At 53.8% G+C, this 17,267-nt stretch overlaps 1 protein-coding gene across 2 annotated transcripts in view; it reads left to right on the forward strand.

Moving 5' to 3' along the window:
• The first annotated feature begins 245 nt into the window (after window positions 1–245).
• RPTOR (regulatory associated protein of MTOR complex 1) overlaps window positions 246–17,267 on the forward strand; it is a 290,023-nt gene continuing 273,001 nt past the window's right edge. For both annotated transcript variants that reach the window (XM_033089438.1, XM_033089439.1), the window contains exon 1: window positions 246–1,185. In XM_033089438.1, coding sequence (XP_032945329.1) covers window positions 1,024–1,185 — 162 coding nt within the window. In that variant the 5' untranslated portion in view covers window positions 246–1,023. The remainder of the gene's footprint in view (window positions 1,186–17,267) is intronic.

Raw genomic sequence — 17,267 nt, forward strand, 5'->3', positions numbered from 1 at the left:
GCACGTGGGTCCATTTGTAATTATAAAAAGATTTTTTTCAAAGTTAATTAATTTAACATAGTTTTATTTGTAGGATTGACTTTGCCACCACGCAGCGAAAGAATCGCAATAAACTCTGGAAAGCTGCACCGTGGTGACCACGGTAACGAAGTTGGAGCAAAAACTGCTCCCATCGCATCTTGGGAAGCGCGGCCGGAACGCTCTGAGGTAGTTTGGTCTGTTAGCCACGCCGTAGATCGCGATGCATGCTGGGTCTTAGCAATATGGCGTCCTCCTTGATGTGCTGATGAGAGGAGTTTCACTGTAGCTTCAAACCAGAGGGCAAAACTCCCCAAACCCAATAATCCCACATTACCTGTTTTCTCCGCGGCGCCGTGTCGCCCGTTTCTCAGGACTCGTTCTCAGGCAGGAGAGAGCCACGGGGCCGAAGGTCAGGACCGGCCAGGCCGCGCGGACCCGGGGCTGAGGAACCGGCTGCGGACGAGCACGATGGGCCGGTCCCGGCTCTGGTTGCAGCAGCTGCGGCGAGTGCGGGACCCGCAGGGCTGAAAGTGGCAGGAGGAGACCCGGGGCGCTCCGAACCCCTTCCCTTCGGCCGGAGACGTCAGCCCAGTCGGCGAACCGGCGTCAGGAGCGGGCGGCCTGCCTGTCCTCGGGTCGGCCGAGGCGTTGGAGGCCGAGCGCAGGGTCATCGTGCGGCCTGAAGCCCCGCACGCCTCTGACAGCTCCGCTCGCAGCCCCCCGGGAGCAGACAGCCTCAGAAGCAGCCGTGTGCGTCTGTGCAGAGCCCCCTGCGCTGCCCCATCTCCCCGGCCCTTCCTCCCCCTCCGGCTTCCCTCGGAGAGAAAGGATTTCAGCAGACTTTTTGCCAGAGCGAGGGTCTCCGCACGCTCTCCATTTGTTTCGTTTCTGACTCCCCCCGTATCTGTTTTGTAGTTGACCAGTTCTGGTGCCCACTAGCTTTTAAGGCTGGAGGTTCTCGAGCGCTTGCTGCCAAGGACCCCCCCACCCCCACCCCCCCTGATGGAGTCCGAAATGCTGCAGTCGCCCCTTCTGGGGCTTGGGGAGGAAGATGAGGCCGACCTGACAGACTGGAACCTGCCTTTGGCTTTTATGAAAAAGAGGCACTGCGAGAAAATCGAAGGCTCCAAGTCCTTAGCGCAGAGCTGGAGGATGAAGGATCGGGTAAGTGGATTCCGGCTGCGCCCCGAGGCCTTGGGAGTTTTTTCAACAAAGGAAAGTTCAGAGCCAAAAGCACGTCCTTGGGAAAGCGGGAGACGTATTTTCCTAGCCACATGTCGCAAGGCAACTAAAAACCACACACCATGTCAGACGCCAGTGTTTGGCTGAAAATGCAAAGGCTGTTTTGCTTAGTAATTCACAGGATAGTGTGAAGTCAAACCAAGTTCTGCATCAAACAAGAAAAGTTAAGCAAGTTTGCAAATAGAGCACTGCAAATATTTAGGCGCTGTTTGATATACTCAGTGCTGTTCTTAGAGGAAAAACATCGTCAGATATACTGCTTGTCCCCACGTGGAGAGTCTGTTGTGGTGAGTTGACGCTTTTTGTCCAAGCAGGTGAAATCCAGAAGTCTAACATAGCTACTAGGAAACATGATTACTGGCAAACGTTCATCTAGTAACAAATTAATGCAGAGTTGTTTTAAAGTTACAATGGACTTCATAGCCTTCTAAACCATTTGTCTTGAATACAGACTTGCCTCCTTTTACGTGCTATCATGTTGCTGTGACTTGGAGACAGAATTTCTCCAGGGGAGGAGTTAGAGTAGATGGAATGGAACTTGGGGCCAGGATTTCGGCGGCTCCCCATGGTGTTGGGAGTGCGCACAGTGATTCAGAAGCAACTGGTAGGAAAGAAAACAGCCCATTTTGTTGACTCTGTCCTTAATCAACGACCGTCTGTTTTCCTGGTCTCCAAAGCAAGTGTGTGGGACTGGCTCAGCTATGCACACTTATCATTTGTCTTTCTGTGGTTTATTTTCTCCTTCAAGACTGTATTTATTTAAACATTTTGGTGGTATAAGAGGGGTAGTTGGTGTTACCATGGGATTGCTTTGAGCTCATGAACGTGTTTCTATAAGATGATTTATTGTTTTTAGTATATGATGCTGAACATGTGAGCTCAGCCTTATGGCAGTCCTAGTCAATCACTGGTGACCAGCTACTGATTGAGCTTCTCTTTAAAAGGTTAGGAAAATTTGTTTCAGCCAAAAGCAGTGTAAGGAGTGCAAGAGACAGTCATCAGAAGAGATTGTATAAAGCCTGTCTTACGACCTCTTTAGTACTAATTATATAGTTCAAAGCTTTTGTGGTCTCTGCATGTATAAAAAGTTTATTTTAAAGTTACTGTCTAATCATTTTTTTTTTTCATTCTATTTGGAGGGCATTTTTTTTTTCCTTTTGAAATGTAGTTTCCTCTGCTATCCTAAACCTGTGCTCAAACAGTTCAAAACTGATAAGTGGATATATTTTTGACCTTTTAATTAAAACATTAAGTTTATGAGTGATCAACATCCCGTGATAAGCTCTTCATAGGTTATTAGGAGAAAGACAAGTTCTGTGAATCTGAGTAATTACTGAGATTACTACTTAGAAAAGAGCCAGGTGAGAAAGTTTGCCGTATCTGACGTTTGCAAATTGTTCAGTGAAGAAGAAAATCAGCAGCTGACAGTTTTAGTAAGTTTGTGAGAGCTTGGCATCTTAACAGTCCTGTCGTCTCTTTCCACTGGTTGGACCCTGACGGGACCTTTCAGTACACCATAGTAGGACAAAGGCTGCGAATTCAAAGACGGTAAGATTTGGAAGGCAGCATAAGTGAGTGAAACAGGCCAGCTCTAAGAAGAATAATGGCACAGGTTCAAAGAGAAATGGCAGCTGACATTGGACTTGTGTCTGATTTTTCTGGAGGGTGGAAGAGTGGGGCTTAGAAGAGTACGCCACATCCCTCCCTTTCTTTCTTTCTGTGGGGACAGAGCCCCAGAGAGCAGTTTCCAGGCTCTCAGCCTCACGTGGAAAGGTGCTGGCTCAGGTAGTAGGTGGCCGTCAGCTGTGACTAGTTGGCCGTCAGCTGTAACTAGTGAGCCATTGGCCACTGATATAACTGCCGCGGCTGAGCTAGCAAGCGCGGATTGCAGCCAGCACAGTGGGGTTGGTTGGTTGGCAGAGAAGCGTGGATGGCGGATTGCGTGGCTCCTACTTCCTGTGTCTCCAACCCAGCCGCCAGCAAGAAATAGTGGTATGAACCCCTTATCTATGGCTCCGTGGGTGTTCCTTTTTGGCCTCACCATATCCTGCGTTCTTATGTGGGGAGCGGGAGCTGAGACCCCGCATGACACTTTTCTTTTTTTCTTTAGAAGCCAGAAAACTTTTTTTTTTTTAATGTGAAGCCTTCCAATTTTAAAATATTGGCACTAATTCAGATATTACCAAACATGAAGCAGTCCATTTGTGGGTCACCTGTGTGTGGTGTCCTGTCTCTTACGGCGACTCCTCGGGCTCCTGAGCACACAGGCTCCCGGGCCAGATGTACCCGAGGTGGCCTCTGGCCGTCCCGAGAGCGTCGCTGTGTGGCACCTGCTGTGGGCCTCGGTGTCCTGTGCTGGGACCTGTGCAGACACTTCTGGGGGCCACTGGCTGCCCTAGGTGTGGACTCAGGCTTTGCTTTTCCTGTGGCCGGTGTGCAGTTCCACGTACGTCTGTTTTGTGTTTGTGTGTAAGCGTTACCTCCTGGGGTCCTGTTCAGTGGAGTTGCCGAGGAGCCCTGAAATTGACGTCTTTACTAAAGTCGACCGACGGCTCCAAAAAATTTTCTGCCACTAAATGTTTGGCGTCCTTACAGAGCTACTGACGTGGCCACTGTCAGTGGGGATCCCCACAATCTCTGTTTTCAATCAGTCCTGGTTTTCAAATGCTATTATTACGTTCTAATTACTAAGTTACTGTTAGTTTAATCCTGTTCTTATCAAATTGGTTTGTTGTTTGGTTAATTCTCTGTATAGTGAACGATATGTATATGCACCAATAGCGTTCGTGGTTTGTCATTTGCTAATCACTAGGCTTACGAATTTCAGTTCAAAATGAATCATTCATAGACCTATGGCGAAAACAGATACGCATAGATCCCCCAGTTGTGGTTTCCTGTGATACTGGATAGTTATCACCGGAAAGGGGTCACGTGGGGGTGAGTGGTCTCGGGTGGATCTTCTGCCTCGCAAATGTGGGCTGGATCCGGGAAGCTTGAGAGCCGTTGCTGTGAATGGCAGCCGTCGCAGGCACACTGTCCCCGCGTGTGAGCAGGCGATGGGTCAGTGAGATGATGAGATGGTTCTGCAGACCAGTCTCTGCCCTTGGTTGCCTTGCTTTGGAAGCCGTGCTTTGAATAAGCCCTGGAGGAAGCTGAGTAGATACGTTAATCTAATGTATGGACAGGAAAAGGGTACGTAGTTGTACTTTATTTAAATTTTTTTTTTAAATTGGGGAATATTGGGGAACAGTGTGTTTCTTCAGAGCCCATCAGCTCCAAGTCGTTGTCCTTCAATCTAGCTGTGGAGGGCGCAGCTCAGCTCCAAGTCCAGTCCCCGTTTTCAATCTTTTTTTTAGTTTTAGGGGGTGCAGCCCACCATCCCATGCTGTTGAGAGCTCGGGCTCTGTCTGACTGAGCCCCCGGCCGCCCCCGCACTAGCACTTTCTAATGCGGCGTCCTGCCCTTTCCTGGCTCGCGGCGCATCCGCCCTGAGGCCCCCCAGGGCTCCGCGCTGCCCTGCACTCGGCTGGACTCGTTAGGGAGTGGAAGCGTCATGTCTTGCCCCGCAGCGCTCCACCGGGGCCAGCCCTCCTTCCGAAGCCTCTTTGTGCCTTGGGAAACTCCAGGTCTCCCTCTGAGCGCCGCAGGCGCTCTTCTTCAGACAGGCCCTTGGCAGTTTGATGGCCGATTGCGGGAGGGAGCGCTCCCGGACGTGACCTCGGACCCCTTTCTCTTGGCTTTGCACGCCCCTCACTGGCTGATCTCTGGGCTCGTGGGTTTCGATGCCATCCACATGCCCGCGACGCTCAGATCCTGTCTTGGTTTCTGACCTGCCCGCGGAGCGCCGGCTGCGATCCCTGACAGCCTGCTTTGCCTTCGTTTCCTCCATCACGACACACCACCACCAGCCAGTCACTCGTTCAAGCTGTAAATCCAGAGGTATCCTTAGTTCTTTTCTCCTCTTTTCCTCTTCGCTCCATCCAGTTCGTCAGTAGAACCTGTCAGCTTTGCCCCCAAAGCATGTCTGCCTGCGACTGGACAGTCCAGGCGTCTACCGTCTTCTGGACGACTGTTTTTGGGTCCCGACTGGTCTCCCCACGTCCACTCTTCCCAACAATCCATTCTGCTTCGAGTGGCCTGACGGGTCTTTTAAAGGGGAAAGCAGATCCCATTGCTTCCTTCCTGGCCCCCACTGGTCCCTGGGTGCTGCAGTAGAGGACGCTTCCTCACGCTGGTTCACAGCTTCCGGAGCCGGCCCCACCTGCCTTTTCCACTTTGTGGGCAGGCGGCCTACAGTGGCTGCCCTCCCTCATGGTCACCCTTTATTTCTCTGATCTTTTTCTTTATGTTCCCATCCCCAGAACTGAGCTTTGTATTGTAAACAAGGACCTCGTTTTTGCTGGGACATAGGACAGTACTTGGCACATAGTGGGATCAATAACAAGGTACTGGTGAAAGAATGAACAGCTCACAAAGGCCGTCCACACAGATTGTGTCTTTTACGGCTCAGTAGCTCCATCAGTTGGTTCAGGGTCATTATCTTCTTGTGGCTGATGAGGAAATGGGCTTTAATTCAGTGGCTTGCCTAAAGGGACATCAGTTACATGGCGAGCCACGCGTGGAGGTGGAACTCGGGAAGCACGGCCCACGTAAAAGCAACAACAACGACAACAACAAAAAACAAGCAACCAAACAAAACCACCCAATGTCTAGACTGCAGACTTTACCCCAAGAGGCCAGGGCGTCCAGAACAAAATGCCCAGGAAGACACTGGGCGGCAGTGGGCGTGCGGACCAGACAGAGCAATGCTGGGCGCGGCTTGGCTGTTGTCACACTGTGCGCTGTGGTCTTGGGGTCTCCCTGACCCTTCCCGGGGCTTCCCGAGGTCAACACTGTTTTCACAATAACTGAAGACGGCACTGGTGTCTCCTTCTGCGCTGAGGTCTGCAGAAGTGGCGGTGGCGGGCTGCCGGTGCCTGGGCCTGCAAGATGGCAGCACCAGCTGTGCCAGTGGTTATCGTGTCACTGCCGTGACCGCAGTGAACGTGAGAGTGCCCTTGAAGAAGCGGTGAAAGTCATTCGTTTATTAAACTCGCTCTTGAGTGCGCGCCTTTTCGGTCCTTTGTGTGATGGCTTTGCATCATGGCCCTTCTGCTGGGTGCGGCGGCCGTCTTAGGAGGAGCTTGGGGGTGGAGGGTGCGCAGGCTGCACCGGCCGCGGCGATCACGGACACAGCTGGACTGGAAGAGGCCCCTGGGCCAGCGCTGGACACTCTGACTCGAGTACTTGGCAGATGTGTTCTCGAAAATGTATGAAGTGAGCTGTCACTTCAAGGAAATCAACTGACACTACCTATTTGTTGCTGGTGATAAAATGTGAGTTTTCGAGTGAAAGTTAGCGTTCTGGAAAACCTGTATCTGCCACCGTGAGTGTCACAGCTTCCCAGGGCTTCAAGACATTCTGATGACAGTGTGGCGACATTAAGGAACAATGTCAGATGTTCCTGACATTGTCGCGGGAAGTGTGTCCACCTCTGGAACATCTGCATAGTCCAGTGACCCCGTGTTTCCAGATGACCAACCGATGACATTTCAGAGTCACCCGTGGGAGCAGAGCACTCGGCTCAGGCCAGGGATGTTAACGTGACAGGGTGTGCAAAATTCTTTCCGATGGATTCGTCTATTTCATACTCTATTCAGATCGATTGCCGTAAACCTTTAAGAAATTACCACGTACTGAGTTTTGATGTGATTTCAAAGAAGAGTATTTGTAATTATTTGGATGCTCTGGTATTTCTCCTGCCCTTTCTGACTGCGCGTCTTTGTGAGGCCAGATTTTCCTCACCTGCTTCAAGCCAAACAACACAGCACGACAGATGGAAGGCGGGAGATGGGCGTCCACTTGCTTTCTCGTCAGGCAGACGATAAAGACACGTGTAGAAAGTGTCCGGCATCTAACACGTGTTTGAAAGTTTAGTATTTTCTATAGAAATCTTTGTTTGACTATGTAATGAGTTTATAATTTTTAAGTGAATTAATAAAATTATATTACTTTTTTGTGTTTTAACCTCAGTCTGGAAAATGCTGATACACAAGCTGATGCAGGAGCTTTTTGGGAGTCGTTGGCAATCTTGGAACGTGTGAGGTCGTCCTGGGAGACTTGTTAGTGTCATTAAAGAAAGTGGCCTCACCTTCAATCAGGGAGAAGGGCTTCAGGTCATCAGGTGGCTGGTGGCCAGAGGTACTGAGCAGTGACTGGACCAGAAAGTAGGTAACGGATGCAGACGGGTCTGCCCCACTGTCCGTCCTCCGAGCTGGTGTGTGCGACGCCTGTGCGATCGTGAAGGCGGTCGCCTTCCCTGTGCCCTCAGCTTCCTGCTGCCCCAGATGGCTATGCGGTCCTGTGAGTGGAGGAAAACCGATCCGGTCCGGCCAGGAAGGTAGCCAGGTGCCTTCCTGCAGCTCAGCAAAGCTCGGTCGCTCACGTGTAGTGCGCTGTGCTCTCCAGGGCCCGTGTCCAGCAGGACAGACAGACATGTCCACACCAAATTATAATACACTGTTTACAGGAAAGAAGGACACATTATCGGGAAACGAATTTATCTTAAATAGGGACACCGTTGGCATCCAACTCCATTTATGAAACATAATAAATCGGTCACATTGACCCGTCTTTAAACTCTTAGCAGCCAGTGACTGTTGACGTGGTTGGCGCTGGGAAGTCACATAGATTGGGAGATCTCTCTGACGGTGGGTGGACTGGAGGGTCTGGGGGGGTGAGGCTGGAGGTGGGAACCCCGCCTGGGGGGCGGCGGCTGGCGGGCAGGGCCCTGCCCACGTGGAGGAGGGAGAATCCACAGTGGGTTCACACATGGGGCTGCAGGGCGGGCGGACATCGTGACCCTGGGCACGGCAGGTGTCGGCTAGAGCAGTCTGCGCGGCATGGCCTTCGCCTTGGCACTCGTCCTGTGAGCCAGAGGAGCCACAGAGGACCGTCCACTGGGTTTCTTAAGCTGCTTGAAAAAATGTGCTGTGTTCCATTTGGAAAACGCGCTGTGGAAGAGTCCTGAAATGGATAGGAACATTTCCTGCTCCTTATGACCTGGAGAAGTTCTAAAGCCAGAGTGTGAACAAGAAAGTTATATATAGCTGGTGTCATCCAGATTTCTGACTGTCCTCCTTCCATTCGGAAGGTGTCACAAAAGGCCTTTGGCATCTGCCAAGCTGGTTCTGGTAGACGTGAAGTTTGACACCTTTTTCTCTTTGTAAGTCTAATTAAATGCAGAGCAAATGCCATTCCAGTAAATATTTGGCACTGTATGTTAATGCTTAAACTTGACAAGTACTTGCGACATTTCATACAGTGAAATCCGCAGACCCTAACGGTTAGGACGTGCTGTCAAAAAATAAGATTCAGGGCTTCTCAGTGTTTTCTGGGGAAATAGTGGGTCTTCTAAGCATTTAGTACCGTTCACATATGTGGCCCGAGACTGTGGGACATAAGGAGACGTAAGACGTGGCCCTTGAAGAGCTTCTGTTTTGTAGAGAAAAACAGCACTGTGTACAAGTGAAAGCACACACGGTAATTCTGTGTCTGTACGTGAGTGACAAGGCGGTGACTCCGGGATTCTTCTCGTTGGACATTCTGGGGCGTGTATGTGCCCGAGGCACCGGTGGAGCGCAGTGCTGGGTAGTTGAGCTGCAGATAACTGATTCATAGAATTCTGTATATCAGCTCAGATTGTTCTATTTTTTAAAACACTTTTTATTTATTTTAAGTGTGTTTTTCCAGGACCCACCAGCTCCAGGTCACGTAGTTGTTTCAGTCTAGTTGTGGAGAGTGCAGCTCACAGTGGCCCACGTGGGGATCGAGCCAGCAGCCTTGGTGTTAAGAGCCCCTCACTCTGACGGACTGAGCCAACCGGCCGTTCCCTCAGCTCAGATTACTGAGTGCTTCTGTGTGCCAGGCACCGTGCTAAGCGTTGGTGATGTGTTGCTGGGTGACCTTGCATTCAAGGCTGTGACCGGTGCGTTGGGGAAGGTGGGCTGATGCAGGGTGGGAGGCAGGGTGAGTGGCGGGCGGCCGTGTGCCCAGCACAGAGGGGCTCCGGGGAGACCGGCCGGCACTCGGGGCCTGGGCCGGAAAGAGGACAGAGCGGAGCTGGGCGAAGGGGCGGCTGGGAGCCTGGCAGAGGGGCAGCGTGCAGAGGCCATCGGCGAGAGCCGCGTGTTTGGGGAAATCCTGAAGAGGCCGGTCCTGCTCCGTCCCTAAGGCCGTGCTCCTGCCTCTGCAGCCCCACCGGCATTGCCACGCCCTAACCCACAGCATCCATGTGTTTTGTCCCCATTAGCACAGGGACTTTGTTTGGGTCACTGCAGCGTCCCCAACTTCTCACATGGTGACGGGCTGATGGTGGTTCTCAGTGAGTATTTGAAGGAGCAGAGAAATGCTGAGGGACCTGTGAGGGTGGGGAGGTGACAGGCAGGTCCTGCCATGCTTTCGATGGCCTAGGAGTTTGGATTTTGTCCTCAGGACAATGGAGAAAGGTTTTCAAGCTGCGCAGTGACATGGTCAGGATTGCGTTTTAGAAAGATCCCTCTGGCTGCAGAGCGGGGAGGGACAGAGGGACATAGGTATTATGTGTGTATACGCGCGTGTGTGTGTGTGTGTGTGAGCATGTGCGTGTGTGTGTGTGTGAGGATGTGTGTGTCAGTGTGAGGGGCGTGGGGCGGCAGCGTCCAGAGCATGGGGAGGTGGGAGCAGAGGCACACAGAGCTGGCCGCAGTCGAGCTCTGGTGGTGCCCGTGAGAGGCGGGCAGCCCTGAGGACTCCCTGGCACGGGGATCGATGCCTGGGTCACTGATTGGGTGCCGGCCGTGTCAGAGTGACTTGCAGGCTTCTGCTGGACGTAGGAGAGAGAGGACAGACTGCTGTGGGCATCAGGGAGCGACAGGGCACGTGCCTGGCGGTGGAAACGGGGAAATTGTTCTTAAAGAACGTTGCATTGGGAACTGTTGAAAGTGTGGCCTAACGGGTCCCCAGTCGGCTGTCCTCCTGGGTGTCTGTCTCCACCCGGCGTTGCTGTTGCCATGGGGTGTTGTCCTTCTTTCTGGCTGATGAGCTGTGTGTACCGTGAATGTCACCCGGTTTGGTGTTTTCTTTCGTAACTTCTTTTATCCTTTTAAGTTGCTCAGGCAGTTTAAAGGTGCATGAAAATGAAAGTCCTGTCACGTGTTCAATCAGGCTTTTCCTTTTTCTGTGTCCCTCCAAGTCCTGGCCTGGTTCAGCTTTCGTTTCCGCAGAGGCAGCCGCGTCTTCTGTTCCTTTGCTGCAGTAGGTGTCCCGGGCATGCTGGCGGGCCGTCCCCTCACTGCCCAGGGGGCCACAATGCATCAGGAGGAGATTGTGCATCTGGTGTGTTGGGGGCCTGGCCAGGGAGGCAGAGCCGCCCCCAGAGACCTTTCTGGTCACACGTGCAGCTCTCCTCCTGAAATGTGTTTTCACTTGGTCAGCAGGCATCAGATTTTCCCTGCAGAGCTGTTGCACTTTATATTGAAAATTGTCTTAGTACTTGATAAGTATTTTAAGCTTTTTTGTAGAGTAACTGAGTTCCTTGAAAACTTGTTTTCCTTTGGATTATTATAAAAGGAACAAATATCACTGTAAAATGTTTTGAAAATATGGAGAAACATAACAATGCAAATAAAATGATGTAAAATCCCGCTGTGCCACCGATCATATTTGGGTGTTTCCCACCTCTCTCTTCCCTGCCCCCTCCCATGGCAGGACTCGACTGTATTGTGAGGGATTATCTTGAATGGTTGCGTTTTGCCGTCTTTACCCTTGGACGATCCGAAGCGTGACAATAAACATAAGGGAAAACCCACCCTACTCAGGAACCCACTGCAGCTACCAGCTTTTGACGTCTTTCCTGCCTCTGGGAAGGTAGACACTAGCAATGCTAGCTCAGCCCTGAGTCGTGTTTGCTGTGTGCCAGGCTTGTCCGTGCTTTCTATACGTAGTCACCTTAATTCTGTCGCAGTCTGTGAGCAGGTGCCTCTGAGAGGAGAGAGGCTGAGAACCTGGCAGAGGTCACAGAGCCCTGAGCCGTGGAGCCTGGCATCCGTGCCCTCCGTATGCCACGTTATTCCACCTCTCAGAGAACATGAGCGTTCACGGCCGAACCTAGGACTCCACGGCCATGCCGACCTCAGGAGACTGTCACTTACGCATGTGTCCCTGCTCACGCATTGTTCCTGGCACACCGGGTAAGTTCCTCTGCTGTGCCAGCTCCTCTGTGGGGATGGAGAAGGAGGCTGACCTGGCCCTCACCTGGGGAGGGTGCAAAACCCAGACCAGGCTGACCAGTGGCATGGAACGGCATCTGGAAACATTGACCGTTAAAGACGGCTGGCGCTCAGTGCAGAGGAGCAGCGCGGCCAGGAGCTGCTGAGGGTTTCGGAGGAGGGAGGCTCGGCCTGAGCTGGACACGTGGGAGGGGTTTGCTGGCTGGAGTGTGGAGGGAAGGACCTTGTCGGGAGCTGCGTAGATGCGTCCAGGGTAAGTGAAAGGCAGGCCTTGCTGAGTGCAGGGGGGCAGGGAGCGCTGGGGCCGGGCCGGGCAGGGGGCGGGGGGGGCGGCCCAGGGGGCGCTGGGAGTGCCTGGCAGCAGGCTTGGCCGTGTCTCGTAGTCACGGAGGTGCAGGAGGTGATGAAGGGCAGCGGGCACTGCGGACCGGGCAGCGAGGACACGAGTCGGGTCAGTGAGGGCAGTGTCTGCTGTGAAGCAGCCAGTCCTGGGTGGGGGATTGCAGACCCCCCTGGTGGCCAGCAGTCACCTGGCAGTCAGCGGGGGGCTGCGGGTGTGAGGGACCGAGCAGGGTTGTAGCAGGTGCAGCCGCGAGAGCAGCGTGGACGTGGGGAAGGGACGCGTGTGCGCAGAGCAGGGCCTTGTCCGGCCCAGGGTGGCAGGTGCTTCAGTTGCTTCCGGGCAAATCCTGAAAGGCCTGGGCAGCAGGAGGGGGATGACCGGTGTTTGGACAGCGCAGACTCTGCAGAGGGTTTGGGTGGGCGCGGGCGGTGCGGCGCAGAGCGGTCCATCTGAGCGGGACGAGGGGACGTTCGTGTGACGTGGTGAACGGTTGGGAGAAGAGAAACTGGTGGGCTTTTCACTGGACTATTTTTCGGATAGTTTTCGATTTGTAGAAAAATGGGGGGGACACAGTTCCCACACACTGTGTGCCCAGCGTCCCCTGGTGTGAACATCCTGCGTCACTGTGGTGCCTTTGCCACAACTAAGGAACCAACGCAGACATGTTACCGTCAAAGAAAATCCGCACTGTTTGGATTTCCTCAGTTCTCACCGATTTGTTCTGCCCCAGAGCCCCATCCAGGATCCCACGTGGCATTCAACCCTCACGTCTCCGCAGGCTCCCGGGGCGGGGGCGTCTCTCAGACGCCCCCTGTTCTAGGTGACCCTGGCAGTTCTGACAGTGCTGGGGGGGGGGGGGCGTTCTGGAGACTGTCCCTCGGTCAGACTTTTATGCTTTTCTTATGACAAGGCTGGGGTTACCGGTTTGGGGGAAGAAGCCCTCCGGGGAAAGTACCTTCCTTAGCACATCGTGTCCTGCTCTCAGCGGACTCATCTCTGCTGACCCGACCTGCGTCACCTGGCTGAGGTGTTTGCCGGGTGTTTCCACTTGTTTTTCTCCCTCCCTTTCCATGCCATGCCCTTTGGGAGGACGTCACTGTGCCCCCCACACCTCCGGGGTGGGGGTCATGCTCCCCCTCTCTAAGGGCAGAGATCTACACACATTATTTGGAGTTTGTCTGCACAGGAGATGTATCTGCTGTCCCCCATTTATTAATTTATGCATTCATTCGTATCAGGTGTGACTCCGAGGTCCTTGCTGTGTACCTTGGGTATTATCCAGGACTACCTTACTTTGCTGCCCAGCTTGCTTCGTCTTTGGCCACTGGTGCTCTCCCAGGGGCTCCTGTGTCTCTGACACAGCGTCCTTGCTCTCTGGCTCATCTAGTCCATTTCCTGCCCGTCCTACAATCAGGCATCTCTCCCAGGAGCCTGGCTCCTTTCACTGGAGACGGTGTTCGGGATCAGGAGCTGGGGGCGGGGTGTCCCCGTGCTCCTGGGGTGTCGTTTCTGTTAGGTCCTCCTCTCAGCTGGCAGAAGACCTAAGAGGAAGTATGTGCGTAAACTGACCCCTGCATATGTACACTTATCTGTAACTATTTTTGGGGTGACCGTCGGCATTAAGCCAAACATGCACGCATGGTGATGTCTTCACGTCTAGTCCGTTTTTGTTGTTGTTTTAAATCTGGAACCAAGACATTAGTGACATAAAGTGAACTCAGAGAAGAATGGGATTCTGGAGGAAAGCTAATGGTTTGCTTTTAGAAAGGCGGAGTTTGCGTACCCTGGAGTTAGAGACATGAGTCAAGTTTGGAGAAACAGTAAATTTGGAAACTGATTGCACAGGGGTGACGTTAGATGGTCGGAGGTTTTGACGGGTGGAGAAGGGAGGCTGGCCATCGGGACGGTCAGTTAGACACGAGGACGATGAGACTCACCCAGCTCAACAGAGGCCGAGGAAGGAAGGCTCTTCTGGGAAGCGAGTGACCTGTCACGTTTCACAGGTGCCACGCTGTGGCTGCCAGCCGTCGGCCCTCCCGTTTTAGTCCTAGCCCCTCCCGAAGGGCGGCCCTGCCCCTTCCCAGGTGCAGCTGAGGGGGCCAGGGCTGGACGTCTGATCCAAGGGCAGCCACTTCCAAGGCCAGCGTGTGGCCTGGCGGGCGTGGAAGAGGAGCTGAGCCAGGCGGCTTCTCTGGGGACAACGTGAACTGGGAAGCATCAGCGGGGCCCTTAGGTCTGGGTTGCAGGGGTCATGGATGCTTGAGGGATTAGGGTCACAGCCTGTGAGGGTGCAGTTGGCACGGGGACTGAAGGCAGGGGTGGGGCGTGGGCTGCCAGGGCAGCAGTGTTGGGGGCGAGGGTGCAGCGTGTGCCTGGGTCCCTGTTCCTGCCCTTTCTGAGGTCGAGCTTTGCATTCTCCTGGGCCCTGCACTTTGTAGCCTCAAAACATGCTTGCTCGGGGTCTCTTACGTGAGAGACACGGTTTTGGGTTTACTTGTAGTCGATGTCCCGGAAGCCTACAGAAAGTTCACGTCTGATGTGCTCCAGAGACTGCCACAGTGACGCGTGTAACCAGCACCCAGATCGAGAAGCAGAGTGGCAGGCCAGCAGCCCCATGTGGTTCCTCTCGTGCCCCTTCCTGCCACTGTCCTTTGCTGGGGAAGCCTGTGTCCGATGGCCCCGGTCAGGCAGCGCTACTCCCTCCCGTTCCTGCTTTCGTTCGTTGTCTTAGCGCCGCCGTCCCCGTGTTGTCACGGCCTGTCTGGCTGTGTTCCTTCGTCCCCGCCGAGTGCACTGCCTGACCTGCCGTAGCTTAGCCTTTCACCTGTCGGTGGACGTTGGGTGGTGTCCAGTGTTTCGGCTGCCTGCACTGTGCTGCGTGGATATTCCCTGTTCTCTGGGGGGCACACGTTCTCATTTCCCTTGGTCTAACTACCCAGGGTGCCACTGCTGCTCCGGGGGAAGACATGTAATTATGTCAGCGGCGGTGCCACGCAGGCATCCAGGGTGGGGTGCCCGCCTCGCATGGGTCCGTCTCGTGCCCTTGCCAGCCCTGGGAATGCCTGCCCTCTGGGAGCTCTGCAAACAGGTCGCCTGTGGTCCCTCTGTGCCTGTCACAGGGCCTGACATGGGGCAGAGGACGCGAGGACTTGTCTGCTTCCCAGCTGAGACCAAATACGTGCTGTGTGGCGGAACCAGGGCCACGGGTGACTTTCCACAGATGTGTTGGTGGAACAGGGTGCTGAGTAGAAGCTGCATTTCTGGGGACACTCAAGGGGGTGAGAGGGAGGCAGGGTGGGGAGGAGAGAAGTGCAGTTTGTGGCGGGTGGAGGAGCCCCCGCGGGGGTGGGGTGGGAGGGAGGCCTGCGGGGGGCACGGAGTCTTTCCGGGCGTCACTCTGTAGCCCCGAGCGCGGCCCCAGGAGGCACCTATGGTGAGTAGCCCGAGGCTGCTCAGGAGCGAGCGCGTCCAGGCCGCTGCTGCACGCTCGGGCGTCAGGCCTTCTTCCCCCGCTTCTCACCATGCCCAGGGCAGCGTGGACCAAATCTCTCAGGGGTGTGAAGTCTGTGCTGTGCAGACTCAGGAACTCCTGATGGGCTTTTTCAGGGAATTGAAGACACTGGACGTTGCAGTCAGACTGGCCGTGGCCCAGCTGGGCGCTCTTCAGCTGTCGGCGCTTGGTCTGAATCTCAGCAGTGTCATCTGTGAAGAGGTGCAGAGCCCTGTCCTGGCAGGGCGGCTGCGAGGGTTAGACGTGGTGAGGCGTGTGACGCTCCCGGCGGCCCTCTGAACGAGAGCTGTGTGCGCCCACCTGCTGGTCGTGGGCCCCGGCCGTTGCTGTGGGAGCACAGGCAATGCAAGTGAGCCCCGCTCTGGAAGAAGAAGAGCGGAAATTGCCCCCTGTCCAGACAGCGAGCTGTGCTCGGGATTCTTGTCCGTCGGTAGGGCCGGAGTTGTCCAGGGCAGCGCCGTCCTAAGGGCAGCCCCAAACCTGGCCGGCTTAGGCCTTTAACCCTTCAGAGGATGCCAGCCCCTTTCCTGTGCGGAGGGGAGCCCTGCTGAGGTCCACGCCCCACCTGAGTGCGTTTCGGTGAGGTTCAGGGTGACAGTGTGGATTTGTCCAAGACTAGACCGTGCGGTGCACGTCCCGTCCGTCGGTGTTGGTGAGCCCTGCGGAAAATGAGCTGAGGCCTGCAGCCCCATGGCAAGCACTCGGTGCTCAGTGACAGCGTTCACATTGTTACACGTCACATCCGTTCATCAGAACAGAACGAGTGTTCCTGTAAAACCAGTCCTGGGCCTCTCACATCAGCCTGGGAAGGAGAGGCCGTTCCTGTCCCCTTCTTTCTAGTGAAGGTGCTACGACGACGAGATGCCTTAGTCCCACGTTATCTGGTCTGTGAGGCAAACTGCGGGGCTTAACAGAAGCCACCGTGAGGAATCTGTGAACACGTGCTTGGCCGCACAGCCCTTCTTCACTGCAGGGAACACCCCTGACTTCACTGTACGTGGTTGTCTCGCCCACAGCTTCTTGGAAGATTTTTCCCTTTATCGTTGGAATTCAGCAGCTTGGTTATGATGGGCCTTGGTGTAGTTTTCTTTGTGACTGGTCTGCTGGTGGTCTCTTAAAATTGTGGGTCTGTAGGCTTACAGTTTTTACCAAAATTTCGGAAAATATCCTGCCATAGTTTTAATTTTTTTCTGTTCCCTCCTCCCGCCCGCTTCAGTCGGCTAGAACTCCAGTTACAGTTACTTTAGGTGCCAGCTATGGTTCTGCCAAGGCCCTTCCGCTCCTGCCGTTGTCTTTCTGTTTCAGGACGGGTCAGTCCCATTGCACTGTCCCCATGTTCTCGCGTCTGTTCTTCTGCAGTGTCCAGTACGCTGCTCAGCTTGTCCACTGCAGCTGCCATTTCAGATACTATATTTCTGTTCTCTAGAAAGGCTGTTTGGGTCCTTTTATAGTTTATGTTTCTTCTCTATATTCATGTTTCCCTTTTAATCCTTGAACAAGTTTATAATGTCTTAAAGCTCTTGTCTGTTATTTCCATCATCACTGTCATTTCTGGGTGTTTCTATTGATTGATTGTCTTCTGCTTGTGGATCACCTCTTCCTACCTTCACTTACGTCTAGTAATTTTTGATTGGATGCTGGAAACAGTGAATGTTACGTTGTTCAACATCTGGTTTTTGTTATCTTCATTTAAACAGTGCTGACTTTTGTTCTTTAACTTCTTTTTGAAGTTAATTTGCTAGAGTATCAGCTTCATCCTTTGAAGGCTTATTCTCAGCTTTGGTAAAGCAGGTCCAGATCCGAGGTTGGCTAACTGTGGCCCATTGGCCAGGTCTGCCCCCGT

Source organism: Rhinolophus ferrumequinum, chromosome 21 (genome assembly GCF_004115265.2).
Source record: "Rhinolophus ferrumequinum isolate MPI-CBG mRhiFer1 chromosome 21, mRhiFer1_v1.p, whole genome shotgun sequence".
Classification (NCBI taxonomy): Eukaryota; Metazoa; Chordata; class Mammalia; order Chiroptera; family Rhinolophidae; genus Rhinolophus; species Rhinolophus ferrumequinum.